Below are 19,055 nucleotides of genomic sequence, written 5' to 3'. Positions count from 1 at the left end.
CAAAGGGAGAGAATCCAAAATCGTTCAACCTTGAGCCCTCGCGTCTTTTCTTAGACGTTTTTTGGGTCCAGCAACTGGGATCTATAAATTATAGTTGAGTTTGCAAAGTCGCAAAACTGTCAGCCCTACATACTATAACTGCTGCTTGCTTTAGCTTATGAATGAGTAGTCCTAATGGGACGAAACAAGGCCAACAGCCATTAAGTTGCGTGCTACAATGCATAGTGATACCGGACCGACAGACAGACCGACCGACATAGTGAACTATACTGATCGAAATTACTGAACATGTTTAAAAATGTTGAAATGTTTAAAAACATTTATATTTTTTTAATTTACACGTGCGTAGCCTGTCACTTTTGACGTGCTCGTATAACGTAATTTCTAGTTGAAGAGTAAGTCAAGAAAACAGAAATCGGGCAAAAAAGTGCGCAATAACATTTAACGCGCAGTGCCCGCGCAAAAATCTGCGCACTCGTGGCAATTTTGTAAACGCTTAAAATTGCCTGAAACGTACTCTTATTTCATCGAAAATAAATTTTGAAAATTTTAAGCGCGCATACGCATGCGTTACATGCGCTACGCACGTAATTGTATTGCCATATGATGATTTATGCCCTGAAATTTATGAGTACCAAATTTTATTTAATTGTGATTCATGGTTGTGAAGATATGATTACAAACGTGATTTCGTTAAATCGTGCGTAGACCGCGTAATTTTTTATTGCGGACCGTGAAAACATAACCACATCGATTCCTGGCCATAAGGAATATACTGTGAAAAATTGACTTAGCTAGATTAAACTGATATCAAGATAAGGTCAGAAAGCGATAACATGCATAGTGATACCGGACCGACAGACAGACAGACAGACCGACCGACATAGTGAACTATGTGCGACTAAAAATGTGTATTTGGAAACTCGGACTGGGCATGCGCACAACCTAAAGCACGTACGTCTCTGCTGGACCTTCTGTAGTCGTTGAGGGCAGCAGAGTCATGTTTGTTTTGCTGCTGCGCTTTTAATTCTCTTACTTACGATCCTACATGAAAACATAACGCTAAAATGTCTTTAAAAAATCATGAATGGAACAAAGAAAAAACAGAGGCTTTAGTAAGGCTTTATCAGCAAAACCAATGTCTTTATGATCCGTCACATTACTTATACCGAGATAGAAGTGAAAGGAAGAAAACCATTTCTTACTTTGCAGATGTGTTACAAACTACAGGTAGGTGAGTGAAGGCTAGGCCTCTCGTCTGGAGACTTGTAATGTGAGGCGTACCAGCAGGTTCCCGTCTGACTATGATGACTCTAGATACTAAGGATTGGCCTTGCTACACCCTGGCCTAGAAAAATACAGATAATGAAAATATTTCGGCGCTAGTTCCGTTTCGCACCTGTCGTTTATTTCGGCGCTAGTTCCGTTTCGCACCTGTTTTTATTTCGACTTCCTTTTGACTCCAAATTGTTAAGCAGCTTATTGTGAATACTACACCTTAAAATTGGGCCTTACTTATAAGTACTTTTATGAAGAATAATCATATAAAAAGTAACAAATAAAACCTTAAATTGATGATTTTACAGACATGTTTCTCGCGCATACCGTTCGCGAATTTAGCATACTCGAAGTTCAATATTTTCGTTTCTATGGAGCGCCAAAAGAGCAACAACAATAGATGGTTAAAATCTCAGTGGAATGCGTCTTCTTTTAATGCATTTATTATTGAAATACACGTTTAATTTTAATATATTTTGTCAATAAAATGCTGTAACATTTTACTGCTAATAATTTGCTGTTTTCAAATAGCAACCACCCCTAGCTAGGCCTAAGAGTAAGACTAACAGGAATATTTTTATTTAGATCAGATATACCCCTACAGTACATGTAATATGATGATGAATTTGTCGATTTTCATTCCTAAAAGTTCCTGCAAAAACCATGTACAGTATCAACAGTAATATTTTTGTTGCATTGACATTGACAAAATATGATAAAATTGAACGTTGTTGTATAACCTTTCTTTAATAATATCATCATATTTTATTCACTTTTCAATGCGAAACAGCGTTATACGAGCACGTCAAAAGTGACAGGCTAGGCACGTGTAAGTTAACAAAATGGTGAAAATATGCTAAATTTTAAAATTAATATATATCGTTAGAATGCTCGGGAACACCTATTTTTTATTTAATTTTCTTGAAGTGTATGTATCATATGTATGATTTATTATGAAATTAGAAGAACAAAAGTTGATTAAGTCATCATTAATGGCATATTAAATTTACAAAAATTAATTTCGACAATCAAACAAATTATAAAATTTTCTTAGGCCGAAATAACAAACTTAACATTAACTTTCTTCCTTAAGAAGTTCATATATTAAAGTTAAAAGTATATAGTTTGACAGTGCATCATTTTTAAAAATCTTTAAAGATGTCATCATAGTAAAACATTATAATTCATTGCGGTATGTAATAATCTATCTGCACCAAAGTGGTTACTGCATAGTAAATACACGGAGGAATATTTCCACATTTTTTAGTCAGTTGTGTATGGCTCGGTGGTCTTTGCTCGTGTCTATAGCATTCAAGGTACCGAGTTCGAGTCTCACCTTGGGAAACGAAACAAAATAAGATTTTTTTTTATTATCCGTATTGTTTGTTCAATTGTATTTCTTAGTGTATAGATTATACAGATGATTTATAATGAAATTTATTTAAAAACACAAAATGTGGTTTATGACATTATATACGCAGAAGGATCTTTGATCGGATTATGATACCGGCTATTGTATTTGCGTTAGCAAGATCCTATCATATATTATAAATAACTAAAGATTCTGAGAAAATCAATCAATCAAAATATCTTAAATCTATCAATTATCTTTATTTAAATCAATGCATATATTGGTGAAAATTACGTTCAATTTTATCATATTTTGTCAATGTCAATGCAACAAAAATATTACTGTTGATACTGTACATGGTTTTTGCAGGAACTTTTAGGAATGAAAATCGACAAATTCATCATCATATTACATGTACTGTAGGGGTATATCTGATCTAAATAATATTCCTGTTAGTCTTACTCTTAGGCCTAGCTAGGGGTGGTTGCTATTTGAAAACAGCAAATTATTAGCAGTAAAATGTTACAGCATTTTATTGACAAAATATATTAAAATTAAACGTGTATTTCAATAATAAATGCATTAAAAGAAGACGCATTCCACTGAGATTTTAACCATCTATTGTTGTTGCTCTTTTGGCGCTCCATAGAAACGAAAATATTGAACTTCGAGTATGCTAAATTCGCGAACGGTATGCGCGAGAAACATGTCTGTAAAATCATCAATTTAAGGTTTTATTTGTTACTTTTTATGTGATTCTTCTTCATAAAAGTACTTATAAGGCCCAATTTTAAGGTGTAGTATTCACAATAAGCTGCTTAACAATTTGGAGTCAAAAGGAAGTCGAAATAAAAACAGGTGCGAAACGGAACTAGCGCCAATATTTCTTGTTTAGTTTCTGTTCTTTTTAGGTTACTGCTGATTAGTTAGTTAAGCATACTATACTAGAGCCTAAGTCTATAAGTATAAGTAACTAGGCCTAAACTAGGCCTGTTTTTTTTTGTTTTTTCGTTGTATTTTAATTAATTTTAGAGAGGGCCAACAAAGTTAGGCCTCGGTCTTGAATTGTGAAATGATTTCCTTGTGTTTTTATTTTGACAACAGAATATAGCATCACCAGTAAAATTAAGAACATTCGCTCTCAACTGTGGCGTGAGAGATGGAAGGAGCAGGATAGAGAATTAAATGGAACTACAGACGATCGTACAAAGTGGTGGCTTAAAGATTCCCTTCAGTTTCTGGAACCTTTCCTGGTGCTTAAGCCATCCACATGCGGTTTGCAGGTAGCTTGAAAACCTTTCTCTAAAGGCCAACTCTGATAGCATCGTATGACTCATTTTTCGTCGGGAGAACATTAATGTTTCTTCCGACGAGATTTCCTGTTGCGAATCGTCGTACGACGCTGTCTGAGTCAGTTGGGCTTAAAATGCACTTACAGTAGTTGAATAATACAGTCAAATCTTGCAATAACAGGATTCTCAAAACCATGAACTATTCCAAAACCAAACTTGTCAAAAGTAACCAAATTTTTTTAATCAATAAAAACACATTCAGAATACCGGATATTCCAGAAAAAGTCATCTCTTGAAGTATATTAGGGAGTGTATTCAATATTATCAAGGTAAATCTTAGATGTTCGAACAAACGGCAAGTAAAATCTATTTAACAAAAACAAATTTGGCTTCTAACATTATCATTAGTTTAATACAAATAGTATGTACAGTATTTGCATCTAAAATATATCTACTGTTTTCTTTCAGACAGAAGATGGGCAGACTTTACCTATAGAAGTATCTCCTGAATCTGAGAGAGATTTGATACAGGCCAGCGACTTTAGCGATACAAACACCAGTAGGGTTGCATACCTTGCAGGCCCTGTAGACCTTGATGAATCAGCTCTTCAGGTGGACAACACAATCAGTGATCAATCAGGCTTTGAAGATGTTCACCAGTACGATTCACAAGAGAGCAACCAGATATCTGGAGAAGAGGGACATCAGGATGTTGAATTGAGCAATTTTGAGGAAGTTAAAATAAAGGAGGATGATGATGAGATGATGCAAGATTGTTCTTCCGCAGAAAATCCGATACAATTTATCTCAAATTATCCAACTGGTATTTTCAGACATGATTACTTGTTGGATAACAGAAGTCAAAAAGGTAGATATAAACAGGTGTGTCAGAGAAGTGTGGAATCAACCAATGAGCAGCAAGCAAGACATACATTGACAGATGGACTTGTCCAGAATGATCCTACCTCCGTTCATCACTCAAAGTCTGTTTTAAGTAACGCATCAATAAAAACACAATTAAGAAATAAATTGGTATCAAGTGAGTCACATCTAGCATCTGCTAGTAGTGGATCCCATCCAGATAGTCAACAAATTTATTCCCAAGTCAGGACAGTTGCTCGAAACACAAACTTTCAAAATGAACAAAATGTGATAAGGAATCCAAGGACACTGTGCCAGCTACGTGGAAATTCTGTAAAAAGAGTTGTGGAAAAATACAAAGGAAAAGCAGATACGACTCGACATAAAAAAGAGAAATTAGCTGTGAGGAATTCCTTTAAAAGATCGTTGAATGATAAAGAATTTGATACTTGGAGCGAAGGACATTTAGTTGCACAAGCTGTGTCATGTATTGAAAGAGTAAGCAGTAGACTTGCTCTTGAAGACCAGTTTAGCGTGTTTGGTAAGCACGTAGCGAATGAGCTACGATCGGTGCCAACACTTGATGCCCAACGATGGGCCCGAATGAAAATTCAAAATATTCTGTACGAAGCTCAAACACTTGCTAATCCAAGCAACTCGACCAATAGACCGTCTGTGGAAATGTCGCTGGGTCGGCACACATCAGCGAATAATGGTACAGTCCAGTCTACTAGTACCGATTGAACATCCTTGTGCAGAAATATTTGTGCGTAGGCATGGCATACATCTACAAAAAATGGACAGTCCAGTGCTGATTAATTTTAAAACTCTGCTCATCATTACCAGACTAATGAAATAAGTCCACCAAAAATAATGGTACAGTCCAGATTGAATAAACCTCTGGTCATTGTACTGATCCAGAAATAATACCACCTCAAATAATGGTACAGTCCAATCCACTGCAGTTATTACACTACAGATTACAAGATATTCTCAACTTTATTTGTTCAGTTTCTGCAGTATAGCAGTCATAAAATCTGCGTGTCGAGAGTCAAAACCACTGAACTGTTTTATAACTTAATATTTTGAAAATTTTAACTTTAAATTTGTTTTTTTTTTTTAAGTAAAAACACATATTTTTTATATGATATTTAAATTAATGAGTTACAGAAAGTTCTACTGTATGAATGCCTATTATTATACTATATCACTTTCTACTGCTGCCACCTCTACTGTTAATATAAACATCAGGGGTTACTTCTTGTACATGCTTTTAAATTATTGCAAAACTTTGAGATGAAGCTCTTTGTGTTTTGTAAATGTAATCTCGAAAAGAACTGACTTCTTTTCAAGAAATGAAAGAAATAGAAATATATATGATCCTGTTGATCATATATATCAATACTGTATATTAATAATCTTACAACCCTCAATTAACTAAAAAATCAAGCCTCATATATTTATTATACAGTTTATTCCTAGTGGCACATTGATTGAATCTTAATATATTTTCGGGTCATCATCATTGAAAAATATGTAAAAATGGCAGGGAATTATTATTGTCGAAAAAAAAAATCGTATAGAAATTTTTAAAAATACAGCATTCATTTCGAAAAGTAGCTGCCGCTACCCCCTTTAAGTATTTTAAAATAAGCCCATCCAAGAGTCGGAAAAGGTTTTAATATCTATCCTCTAAATATATTTTTTTATATCATAGATTTGAAATTTGTATAATAAATCTATGGCTATTAATAGCTGAATAAAATTGTAGAATTGGAATTGCTGTAAACTTAATTCTTGAACTCTTATGATTGGTTCCCACTAGAACGTAACACAAGTTATTTGCCGAATCACACAGCGTTAGGAAGGAAGTTCCTAGTAGGGACTTATTTCTCTTATTTATATACAGTATCTCCATTTTCTTGTTTTTGGGAGACAAAGGCCTACATCTTTAACTTTTCAACGGACTGCTGCAGCTTCTAAACTGAGGAACAATCTTCCTAATCCAATTCAAAATGCACCTTCTGTCAAAAAGTCTCTTTTTTGTTCTTTATTCAAGCGCTTTGAGACAATGTTGATTGAAGCGATTATAAATTTGACATTTCTTTGGACGATACAGCGCCTCCACTCGGTCGAATGTTATTGGAGGTATATTCAGAGCGTCATTTCGACGATCGAGCATTCTCTACTTCTACGGAGCGCCATTTATGCCTTTATTTACTTCCGAATTAGAAATAGTACTACAGTAACTGCTCCAATCAGGGAAGAGTTAAATTAACTCTTCCCTGCTCCAATGGACCAAATTTAGCACCGGTGGAGCACAGTGATATAAAATAGAAATAAGTCACTAATTTTAATATCTTTTCGTATGTAATTTAAATACACTGTGCTCAAGTGGACACAATTTGGCGCCAGTGAGGAGCACAGTGATATGAAATAGAAATAAGTCACTGAATTTTAATATCTTTTCGTATGTTAATAACACTGTGCTCAAGTGGACCCAATTTGGAGCCATGGGAGCACAATGATATAAAATAAAAATAAATCACTGAATTTTAATATCTTTTCGTATGTTAATACACTGTGCTCAAGTGGACCCAATTTGGAGCCAGGAGAGCACATTGATATAAAATAGAAATAAGTCAATGATTTTTTAGTATCTTTTCGTATGTTAATACACTGTGCTCAAGTGGACCCAATTTGGAGGCAGGGGAGCACAGTGATATAAAATAGAAAAAAGCCACTGAATTTGAATATCTTTTCGTATGTTAATACACTGTGCTCAAGTGGACCCAATTTGGAGCCAGGGGAGCACAGTGATATAAAATAGAAAAAAGTCACTGAATTTTAATATCTTTTCGTATGTTAATACACTTTGCTCAAGTGGACCCAATTTGGAGCCAGTGGAGCACAGTGATATAAAATAGAAAAAAGTCACTGAATTTTAATATCTTTTCGTATGTTAATACACTGTGCTCAAGTGAACCCAATTTGGAGCCAGTGGAGCACATTGATATAAAATAGAAATAAGTCACTGAATTTTAATATCTTTTCGTATGTTAATACACTGTGCTCAACCCAATTTGGAGCCAGTGGAGCACAGTTATATAAAATAGAAATAAGTTACTGAATGTTAATATATTTTCGTATGTTAATACACTGTGCTCAAGTGGACCTAATTTGGCGCCAGTGGAGCACAGTGATATAAAATAGAAATAAGTCACTGAATTTTAATATCTTTTCGTATGTTAATACACTGTGCTCACGTGGACCCAATTTGGCGCGCGCGCCAGTGAGCACAAAGTGATATACTATAGAAAAAAGTCACTAAATTATAATATCTTTTCGTATTTCAATACACTGTGCTCAAGTGGACCCAATTTGGCATCAATGGGAGCACAGGGAAATAGTCACATACAAAAACATCGAGAAAAAATACTTCTGGAATTTAAAAATATTTCAAACTTGGTATATTTGTTCAATATCGGTTACTCCATCCGTAAACCAAAAGAAAAAATAGTTTCAAGCCACGTCAGATTGGCGCGCCAAATTGCGGCCGACAATCTAATAAACAATAGGTACGCACTTGTCTGGCGGTGTCCCTTTGTACGAATCGTTTAACATTGAACCCGGCCCATTGCGGTTTACGCGTGGTATCATGTTCCATCCAGGGACCAGAATGTGTACTGTAGTTTCCAGGCGAACTTTACTGAAGGTTACGTTGTGTACTGTGTATCGACGTACGCTATACAGCAAAAGGTTACGAATTATGTTCGCGATCTGTCGTTTTTTTGTTTTGTTTACGATTAACCCTGTAGGCCTACCGTGGGGTACCTAAAATAGACGTTTCACTGTAGGCTTGCCTACATCACTAAACAAACATTTTTCCAACATCTTATTAGGCCTATAGCTAAGTTATTACATTTCCTCCAATGTCCTGTATGTCATGAACTGCTCGACATCATACATCGAAATTCCAGATTCCACATCTGGGAAATAAACTGATTTTCCCCGAATGAAAATGTTCTACGCTTGCGGACGCATTCCCCTCCAAATAAAAGGTAAAAATGGTCACTTTTTTAAGCCTTTAGGCCTGAATTTGTTTAAGTCATAAGTGTAGTTTTTGAAGACCTGCAGCTCTAGTTTTCAAAAATTGTCTTTAGACCGTCCCCAATTATAGAGCTGGTCATGGATACTTATACATTTCGTTTGATATTTTGATGTACAATATACAGTTAGTGCATTGTCTGGGAACATAGAGCTCTCTTTTTTCCAAATTTTTTTCCGTATCCATGGAGACGTACCGATCTATTTTGTTTTATGCTTCGAAGTATAATAAGTTAAATTTCCGGGACCTAGCAACTCTATTTTTCAAAATGTTCTTAGCTCCACCCCAACCATGGTGGGCTGGTCCTGTAGACCTATAATTTCGTTCCATATTTCAATGTTTTGCAGGGATCTAGCAGCTCTATTTTTCAAAATTTTCTTAGCTCCACCCAACCATCTATGGCGGGCTGGTCCTGTAGACTTATAATTTCGTTTCATTTATTAATATGGGCCTATATAAGTGCAATTTCCAGGTACCTAGCAGTTCTATTTTTCACAATTTTCTTAGCAGCTCAACCCTAATGGTAGCTGGTCCTCGAGACGTATATATAGTTTGTTTCTTTTTTTTCGAAACACTATATTCCGATTTCCGGGCATAACAAACTTGAATGTTCTTAGCTCTATCTCAACCTCGGTGGGCTGGTTCTCTGGTAGACTTGTAATTTCTTTTCATATATCAATGTATAATTTCCGGGGACCTAGCAGCTCTATTTTTCAAAATGTTCTACAGATCAGCCCATGGGTGTTAGTCTCGCGCATTTACAATTTTCGCACCCCCACCAGACAGCAACCTGCCTGCGATTATAACGATATACCTCTTGGCCCGTGGGAAATTTTTTTTACGTTCGCGTATATTTTCTATGATATAGGCATATTGAACATCATTTTTAAAATTGAAAGAGTGGATTTCAGTCATCGCATCGGATCTCGTGCAATGTGTTTTTCGCACAGTATTTTATCTATATACCATAGGCCTACAAAATGGAAAAAGTTGGCTACCCTAAATCTAATTAAAACGGCCTCAAATTACGCTATAACGCGTTGCTTCCGGGGGCGTCGCCCCTGGACCCCACCGGGGGCCATTGGCGACCCCTTTCCCCCAGCCTAGCGAGGCTGGCTTCGCTCGTATAGCCCCTCCGTCGGGGAATTTATCCGTCGGGAATTTATCCCCCGCGTCGGAAAGATCCTGGCGCCACCGCTGCAGTAATAAGGTAAAGTGTGGTTTCTTTAGCTAATTATCATATCTTCTAAGAGAGAGAGGGCAGGTTTCCATGGTAATAACCTATAAGGTCATAATAGCTTTGGGTTCTTAGGAATGTTGTCTTGTCATGACTCTAGTATATACTTGGTATACAGTCCACAACAGGAGTAAATGCGTATTCAGGTAATTCGTTTTAATTAATACTGCATAACAAGGAAATTAACTATTAGTGTAGGCTGGTATGTCGTTTATATGAATGTCGTGTATATTTTTTGTTAAAAGCAAACTTTGACTTTATTTCATATCTTGATAATATAAGGAATGAAAAAAAATATGTTGCCATTTTTTCAAAAGACATTTAAAGGACCAAATTCAAGATGGCCGCCAACATTCAAATAACCCTATTGAAAATCAGAATATCACCAATAATACAAATTATGAATGTGGAACAAGTCCGTTTTGATGGTATTACTGTACCCATTATACAATCCTAACTATGTAAAGCGATAATCTGTCAGCCATCTTGGTTTTCAAAATGGCCGCCACTAAAAATTAAATTCTTTAAATAATTTTTTTTAAATATGTGTGCATAAATTGTTGTTTGTACACAATGTTCTAAAATTGTCACTTCTCACAGGATTGTAAATTGTAAATATAAGGCTAAAGTTGTCAATGTCCTCTATATAACAGATAATATGACTATGACTATTAAATTAAATAATCGTTCAAAGTTGGAGTTGCAAAAGTATGGAACAACTTAACAATTTATATCAAATATTCAACAACAATTACGTCTAACTAGAGGGTTAGATCTCTAGTTTGCTCGCTCCCCTCTAGGAAATGTAAACGATGGTTCTCGGAATGATAATGACTCGGGTAAAAAGGATGTTAGAAGGACGTTCTCCTTGTACGTTTTCTGTCGGTTACCATTATTGAAAATGCTTGACATTCGAAAAACTAAACCTACTCTGTTTCACAGTGTCTTAGATGATTAATAACATTTTAAAGTATAGTGTTTATTGTTTTATAAGGCGGAGGTGGGGAGGCAGAGTTCATTTGAGGGAGATGCTTATTCGAGGGATTTTTTAGTTTTAATAATATCGTAACATTTATAATCAAATAAAATCCTTTAATAGATATGAAAAGTGGTAAAAAATTATAACAAATGCTTGGTAAATTATAGTTAACAGTGTAATGAATTTTATTATAAATAGTATATACAATATTGTGTGTATAATTAATGTGGATGGGCGTTTATTAGATAGGTAGGGGGTGGGGTGGGTGTAGGCGATTATTATTCAAAGTGATGTTTTATTGGGGAGGCGTTTATTCAAATAAATACCATCATAATACATTATTTAATTTAAACATCTTTTGAAACTAACTTCCGCGACAGTGTAGGCCGTTTCGGCCCAAGAAGGAAGATGTTTTAGACTGCTTGCAATATGGGCCCTAATGGGACACAGATAGCCTACAGTTATTCCTGCCAGCTTACTCAATAAAACTCGGCTATCGGGATTTTATTTTTTAACTACTGTACCTTCACACGCGCGGTCCAATCCGAAAATAAACAAAAAACTAAAATAGCTATAGCCACTAACGACCACCTTAACGGAAACCAGGTAGTTGCAAGGTGAACCTGTGAACTCATCATGAACTCGGAAATTACTTTGACTGCGTACAATTGAAATTGAGTTGAAAATCTACCGAATCAGAAATTTTGTTTTAAAACTCTTTATAATATATTCCTAAGATAGAAATATGGAACAATATCGTAATAGTGAAAACTGTTTTACATTTTGCGGTACACCTGAGATAGTTCAGGTAGGTATCCAAGGCAGAAATTAAGTTTTTCCATTGTGCTCGCCTATGTCAGAATTAACCATAATTTATATATAGATTCTAAATTACAGATCTCATTTCTTTTCATGAAACTGAAACTTGACAGGAGACAGGACCACAATATAAAACTAGTGCATTTATACCTTATTGTGAAATCCTGTATAAATATGGTAAATAATAATGCGTTATTGCTATGCAATTCAATGTCTGAACCTTCAGGGCCATAGTCACCAGTATGGTTGGTAAGTTTTCAACCTGTCAACTTTTGGCAGAAGCTTGAAGAAAATACAGATACAGCTCTGCCTATAAAAAACCTTGTAAATGAATGAACTCCTACTTCTCATCTTCTACAATCTCAACCAATTTCATTAGATATGAACCCCCTACAGACAGACCAGCATTATACACTGGTTTGATGAGTGCACATGGTTGTGGTATAAAAACTCATGTACTAGGGAAAGACAAGAATCCCTGGTGATGACTCTTGCCCGAGATGAGTGGAGGTGGACAGAGATGACATCAAAAAGCAATTATTATGTCGACCCGGTGAACTATATGGCTTTTGGACATGTAGCATTGTGAAAATAGTGTTGAGGCAAGTGCTTTTGTGAACTTGTATTACCTATACAACCAGTGACACAAATATCTTAAATGGAAAACATCTCTAAAGGACAAAAGCACACTAATTCTGCTTTCTCTCTACAACTTGCTTCTACAAATGCAGACAGAGAAAGAGATTCTAAGTTAAGTATCAGTTTGTTTGAAAGAGGCTGATCATAAAGATATTAACTTGAATACAGAGAGTCGACAAAATCTAAATGATGTGGTTAAACTATATCCCTATATATGTATATGAGAGGGCATGTATGTGTGGGACTTGTTGGATTTACATCAATTGATCAGGGTCATTGAGCGTGGTATCATTGGATTAACACAAATTAATGATTTCACCAGAGCTGTCAAATCTAGTTAACATTTAAAGAGAGATGATATCCCGATTAATGAAGAATGCTGCAATTCGCACAAAGCTGTTTGTTGGCCATGGCATGATGAAATTGGACAGAAAATGTTTGAGGCATTGGTAAAAGTCTTGTAGAAGGAAAACTGTCTATATGGAATCCTAAGAAAAAGAAAAATATTGGCAAAAAATATATATGACGGTGAATACAGGTGACAAACTTATCAAAGTAAAAGAAGACTCCTATAGAGATTATTTGCCGGTGAAATGAGGTATTTCAGTTATTTTGCCAATTTGTTTCTGAACAAGGTTGTTGGGAATGCAGATCAGTCTGTGGAAGTTCGATGGATACAGTAGTAGAGAACGAAGGAAGGTCAACTTACTGTATCGCATTCAAGATTAGAAATATTTCATTGAAGGACTTTGGCAGAGTTAGTTGTAATTTAACTGAAGAAGTTTATGAGATGTTTTAATATGAAGAAGTGTTCTGTCAGTACTGTAGACCTCCTGATGGTCAACATTTTGTGTTAATCACCATGTTGTTGTCATAAGCATATCATTTTGTATATTTCAATCTAATTTTATTTAACTTATACAAGTTTTAATAAGAAATTTAACCCATTTTTTAAAAATGGCGGCCATTTTAAAATTCAAAATGGCCGCCATTTTGTGTTAATCACCAATGTTGTTGTCATAGGCCTATCATTTTATGTGATTTCAATCAACGTCATAACTTGCACATGTTTTAATAAGAAATTTAATCTATTTTAAAAAAATGGCGGCCATTTTGAAATTCAAAATGTCAGAATAGTAATGAATATAGGTTTATAATAATTCTTATATAGAAGAGAACCCATATGAACTTAAAATATTTTTCATAATGGGTGTTACTTTGTCCAATATGGTACAATTATTGGATATTTTACGTATTGGCGGCCATCTTGGATTTGACATCGTTAAGCTTTTTAAAAAAAATGGCAACATATTTTTTTCATTACTTTACATCCTAAAGACACTAAATGAGCTGGAATTTTGCTTTTAACAAAAAAATGACACGAAATTACATAGTGGCCTACACTATATCGCGTGTTGATCATTATTGGCCGTCGGACGTCGCGTTCTTCTTTTGAACCATTGGTCGCCGCCGCGCGTTTAATTCGTTTGAATTTCTTAACAGGTACATTGTAACTTGTAATTGTACCACTGCTCATTTAACAAGAAGTATTACTACGGCAATCCGAATTCCACCCAGAGTGTCTTAAAGGCTAGGTGCGGGCAAAACATTTCTATTTATCATACATTCCAATAATTATCGATCTATTGTTTCCACTATGTTTCATAATTTTTGGGATTCTATTTGTGTTACACGAGCTTGTTGAAAATAAATAAATCTCTATTCCTTCGTACACAAATGTTGTAAATAGAGAGGCATGTTTAAAAAACTATGAAAAATAAACGGTGTGGTAAAAAATGTTATCAGGTGACTAAATATAGGTATATAACTTCAATTTTACCTTCTAGTTTTATTCAACTGCAGTGTTTTATTTTCATATGCTATTAGCAAAAATTATCCACCGTATATCCACCATCTTTTTTCACCTTATAGGCTGTCACCAGACATGGAAATTAGGTTAAACTACCTAACTACTGAAAAAAGGTTTTCAGAATTTTGCTAAATTTTGTATTTTACCATTTTAAGGGAAATTCATGTTTTTCGTCTTGATTTCTATTACAAATATCTTATTTATGTACAATTAACCTGTACCTGAGCTTTAATTTAGTGGGAGGGGATCTTTAAATGGTGATGGGGCCGCATAATGTGTTTAGTTCATTTCCTAGACTATCTGTAGAGAGCCTTTTAAAGTGCAGCTGTATAACTTCCGACGGCTTCTGGCACACATACCTACACTTCTTGCGACTGAACCTTTAAATACATGTTTTATGTTGTTTTTAACTGTACAGTGAACATACCCGCTTAACAATCTCAAATGAAAGCCGTCGCGATTGTGATTGGTCAATTATAAGCTATACATTTTAATTTTTGTAATTCCAATGATCCAATCATTACAATTGTGTCATGGGATAGAAGATTTAACATGCTGTTTTGATTCAACTTAATATATATTTGTAGAATCGATGAACAGGGGAATCGGATTGCTGATTGACTACGGCTCAGAATGGCTTCGTCTGGCTCAAATGTGAGAAGGTTTATCTTCATGTTTGTCCTCATCTGTGCCGGATTTATGTTAATTTTTCTTTTCATGGATATTACTGATGTTTATGGTACGTGACAATCAATATTTTTTTTTTAAACACAACACTAATTCAATAATCGATCCCGGAAATCGCGATCTACCTATCGATCGCTTACCTATTTCTTCCATGATAAACATGACTCCATGAGGCAACAAGGCATATACATGGCTGCAGTCGCGCGCTCAAATTTGAGTTATATTAGTGTTAACCGATCAACCGACCGACATAGTGAGCTGTAGAGTCGCGTTTGCACGCGACTAAACATACGTTCATAAATTGCCATTACGTTATGGCGCGACAAGCTGTTTAAGCCAATTTAAATAAGATATCTCTATTGCTTCATAACTTTGACAGCTTAGCGTGCCATACACCACCACCACACACCAAATGATCTAAGTAATCATATAAACCAATTAGTTGTTACTGTTTTTATAGATTTGGCGATTACAAGGAAAACGAAGCTGAAACACGTACACTTAAGTAACAACACTCATTTAGTGGTAAGTTAAAGTTTAAAGATGTATTGTCCCCCAACAACATGAAAAATAAAGATTAATAAAATCAGACTTTGAATAGATTAATTTGTAGCTTTAATAAAGTTAATCATTTCTGTAGAAAAAATGGAAAAATTAATGTTTTCACTTATAAAGTTACAAAACAAATGGTTAAATTCAACCAAAAACCCATTGACTGGCAGCCAATTTGACTATTTTTTGGTTTAAATTACATTTTTTTAGGTAAATTCTTATTTTTTCTATCCAATTTTTGGTCAAAGTGGATAACTATTTGGTGACATTAAAATGAAATATTAAAAAAAAAAAAATTAAAGAATTAATTTTTCAGGGAGAAAATACATCTTTAAACTAATAATTAATTGTATTCAACTATATACAGACTTAATACATAATAAGCCATACTATAATTGTCGTTTCATATTATGAATCGATAATTCATCCTATATTTTTGTATCTCCGTAGACCTATAACCAGATTACCGTAGGCCTACGAACATTGCAACCCGCATGTTAGGTCAGCTTGGTTCCCACGTACGCAACGAAAGTTACGTCCATGCGTTGCTTCCTAGTGGAATTCCCTAAGCTTTGGTCTCAGTTACCTTCCTCATTACGCCAATTAGCTGTTACTGAATCTTTTCCTCATCTTTTATCATCTTTTGACTCTTTCCTTCATGTTAATTATCTTTTATTCTTTTTAATTTAATGTTTTTGTATATCATATTTGTTCTTTTTTTTTCTGTATACTCACAGCTTTATACTTTATTTGTTTATAAAATTATATATTTATTTTAGTTCATGGGACTGCTGACTCTTGTAGTCACAGTAATCGTATTACTTTAGCAGTCCCTGACCAATTTCATCTTTGTACATTGTATATTATGTTTTGTTGGTCAAATAAATAAATGAAATGAAATGAAAGCTTGTATTTATGCTCGGGTCGGTACGTGGTTTTTACCAAACCAACTTACGGTGACCCCCGGGTAAAACTTACGCCTGCATATAAAGCTTGGTTTCTTAACGTATCAGAGGGACGCGTCCGTACCCAACGCAATGTCGTATAAGGGCAGCGCAAGTAAATTGACCAATCATGAGTCGATTATGAATCACTCATGTAGTTACGCGTATATACGTCGTTGCTCTGTAAATACTGGAAAGGTTAAAGGTTAAACATTTATTTGAACGTATAGCATTTTATTTTTATCAGGCTAATTCAACAGAACAACTAGAAAGTTTTGAGGAGTTCATGAAGAGATATTCGTTAATTCATGCAAAACGAGCGAAGCATACCAACGAAATGTGTTCACGTCATGGAAAACGTCTGGCTAAAATGAAAGGAAAACCAAGACTCTTAGTAAATGAAAAACACAAACTTGTATTCTGTCAAACTCCGAAAGTCGGAAGTACAAGTTGGTGCCGAATAATGTTGGTATTATCGGAATATATGAACTACACACAAGCAATGAATCTTACCACAGAAGAGGTTAGCGATGCGTGGAAGAAACATGTACCTAGTCTGTACACGTTCCCAGTGAGCAAACAGAAACACATCTTGGCTACCTACACTAAATTTATGTTCGTTAGACACCCGTTCACACGACTTTTATCAGCCTTTACTGACAAAATGAAGACGAAAGATGGAAAATACCAACGAGGGGCTGATAAAATTATAGACAAAATCAAGGCTCACCGGTATGATGAAAATGCAACCGAAAAAGTGGAATTTGTTGACTTTATTAATTTGGTAGTTTCGAATGTGTATACGGACCTCCATTGGAGCGACATGTACAAGATCTGTCGTCCGTGCAATATCCACTATGACATCATAGGACATTTTGAAGATATGTCAAACGATGCTAAATATATTTTAACACTTTCAAATGTGACAAGTGTAGGTTTTCCAGAACCTTCCAAATCGCATGTTACGTATAGCTCAGATAACGATAAGATATTTAAAGCCTTTTCCACTTTACCGGTATCAATGTTAGCTGATTTATATTACAAATTCAAATATGATTTTACACTTTTTGACTATAAAATACCATTTAGCATAAATTAAAATAGAAATAAGTTCGACCCTTTTGTGTTTTCTTGATATTTTCTAAAGATTATATGATAATAACACTTTATTTATCACTACAACGTCCGTTTATTGGTCAAAAACAATTACAAGGAACAAAAAATACAAGTTGTTATGGGAACCAAACTTAAATCCACGTACAGATAAAATAGAAAAGGTTCTTATTTTATGAAACATGTCACGAATTAAAAATACGATAATATGCATATTATGCTAAGACACTCGGAGTGAATTGTTTGAGGAAATATTTTGAGCTTTTATGCAAAACTCTGATCTGCAACAAGGTGAAATAGCCTTGACCTGTAACTGTAATCTGAAGTTCTCAATTATTGGAACCGAGGCAGACGACTACAGGCGCGCCTCGTCTGAAATGTTCAGTTTTCACCACACACCACACGTCGTATTTTATTATATTAATAATTAATTGCATTTAGCCTCTTCTCTTGCTACGGCCTTGGGAACGACATCAATCATATTGGAGTGGAGGCAACTCTAGTAGTTTCGCAGTGTTCCATTCCAACATATTAACTTACACCCTTATTTTACAACTCCCTTCTTACACTATCCGAGTAATTGTTTTGTCTCAGGTCAAGGGTTACTAAATTGCCTTGGTCAAGGGTTACTAAATTGCCTTGGTCAGACTGTTTGTTGGTAATGTATTAAACATGGCATACAGTTGTATAATGTTTTGCTTTTTTTAAGTGAATGCATGGAGGTACCTCCATGGTGAATGTATGCAGGCCCCTCTCTCCATTTCTGGAGGCTTTTTTTAAATAAAATTGGAAAACGATTGAAATAATAATACTTTACGATCAATAATAATTGTATTTTAACTTGAACAATTTCAAACCTTGGCAATTTTATTCGGATCCTAATTGAATTATGCAATAAGGAAGTACTGAGCTGTAAGTACATAAGGGATGATTAATTTCACGCTTCACTGATTCCATACTTTGGTGGACAAAATAAATGGCAGCCAATTTGACTATTTTTTGCTTTAAATTACAGTATTTGAATTAAATACATTTTGTTTTCGATCCAATTTCTGGTCAAAGCGAGTAACAATAAGGTGACATTAAAATGGCAAATTCAACAAAAACGTTTTGTTGGAATAATACTGTACATCTTAGAAAAAGAAAATCCACTCACTCTTATCAATGTATATGTGTTTAACTAAAATGATAAATAAATATAAATGTCTAGAAAATTATAAAACGTTTTTCCTTCTACTCAGTAAAAGAGAAAAGGTGTAGTAATTGTCTGTTGCAAAGTAGTTAATTATTTTATTTGATGTTTTTTATCTGTGTCTATTTTTAAT

The 19,055-nt window shown here is 34.8% G+C and overlaps 2 protein-coding genes across 4 annotated transcripts; both read left to right on the top strand.

The window, feature by feature from the left end:
* The first annotated feature begins 1,010 nt into the window (after positions 1-1,010).
* On the top strand, positions 1,011-5,898 carry LOC140048711 (uncharacterized). The gene is made up of 3 exons (XM_072093483.1): positions 1,011-1,230; positions 3,734-3,912; positions 4,390-5,898. The coding sequence occupies exons 1-3, from the start codon at positions 1,068-1,070 to the stop codon at positions 5,524-5,526; spliced, it is 1,479 nt and encodes a 492-aa protein (XP_071949584.1). The 5' UTR covers positions 1,011-1,067; the 3' UTR covers positions 5,527-5,898.
* Positions 5,899-9,993: 4,095 nt separating this feature from the next.
* On the top strand, positions 9,994-18,980 carry LOC140049609 (carbohydrate sulfotransferase 11-like). 3 transcript variants are annotated; one of them, XM_072094539.1, is made up of 4 exons: positions 9,994-10,100; positions 15,022-15,173; positions 15,582-15,646; positions 16,865-18,980. In XM_072094539.1, exons 2-4 carry the CDS (start codon positions 15,068-15,070, stop codon positions 17,714-17,716), a joined length of 1,023 nt encoding a protein of 340 aa, XP_071950640.1. In that variant the 5' UTR covers positions 9,994-10,100; positions 15,022-15,067; the 3' UTR covers positions 17,717-18,980. The 3 variants fall into 3 exon arrangements, with proteins under 3 accessions (XP_071950640.1, XP_071950642.1, XP_071950641.1); XM_072094541.1 differs by lacking the exon at positions 9,994-10,100 and adding an exon at positions 10,216-10,273; XM_072094540.1 differs by lacking the exon at positions 9,994-10,100 and having other exon boundaries at positions 14,942-15,173.
* Positions 18,981-19,055: the final 75 nt, after the last annotated feature.

Source organism: Antedon mediterranea, chromosome 5 (assembly GCF_964355755.1).
Source record: "Antedon mediterranea chromosome 5, ecAntMedi1.1, whole genome shotgun sequence".
In the NCBI taxonomy this organism is placed as follows: domain Eukaryota; kingdom Metazoa; phylum Echinodermata; class Crinoidea; order Comatulida; family Antedonidae; genus Antedon; species Antedon mediterranea.
This window is presented reverse-complemented; position numbering and strand designations above follow the sequence as displayed.

Excerpts from the sequence above, each read along its gene's own strand:
- LOC140049609 (XM_072094539.1), top strand. The coding sequence starts at position 15,068 with ATGGCTTCGTCTGGCTCAAATGTGAGAAGGTTTATCTTCATGTTTGTC. Across the intron at positions 15,174-15,581 it reads GGATATTACTGATGTTTATG|ATTTGGCGATTACAAGGAAA; the intron begins GTACGTGACAAT and ends CTGTTTTTATAG. Across the intron at positions 15,647-16,864 it reads GTAACAACACTCATTTAGTG|GCTAATTCAACAGAACAACT; the intron begins GTAAGTTAAAGT and ends TATTTTTATCAG.
- LOC140048711 (XM_072093483.1), top strand. The coding sequence starts at position 1,068 with ATGTCTTTAAAAAATCATGAATGGAACAAAGAAAAAACAGAGGCTTTA. Across the intron at positions 1,231-3,733 it reads AGATGTGTTACAAACTACAG|AATATAGCATCACCAGTAAA; the intron begins GTAGGTGAGTGA and ends TTTTGACAACAG. Across the intron at positions 3,913-4,389 it reads CATCCACATGCGGTTTGCAG|ACAGAAGATGGGCAGACTTT; the intron begins GTAGCTTGAAAA and ends GTTTTCTTTCAG.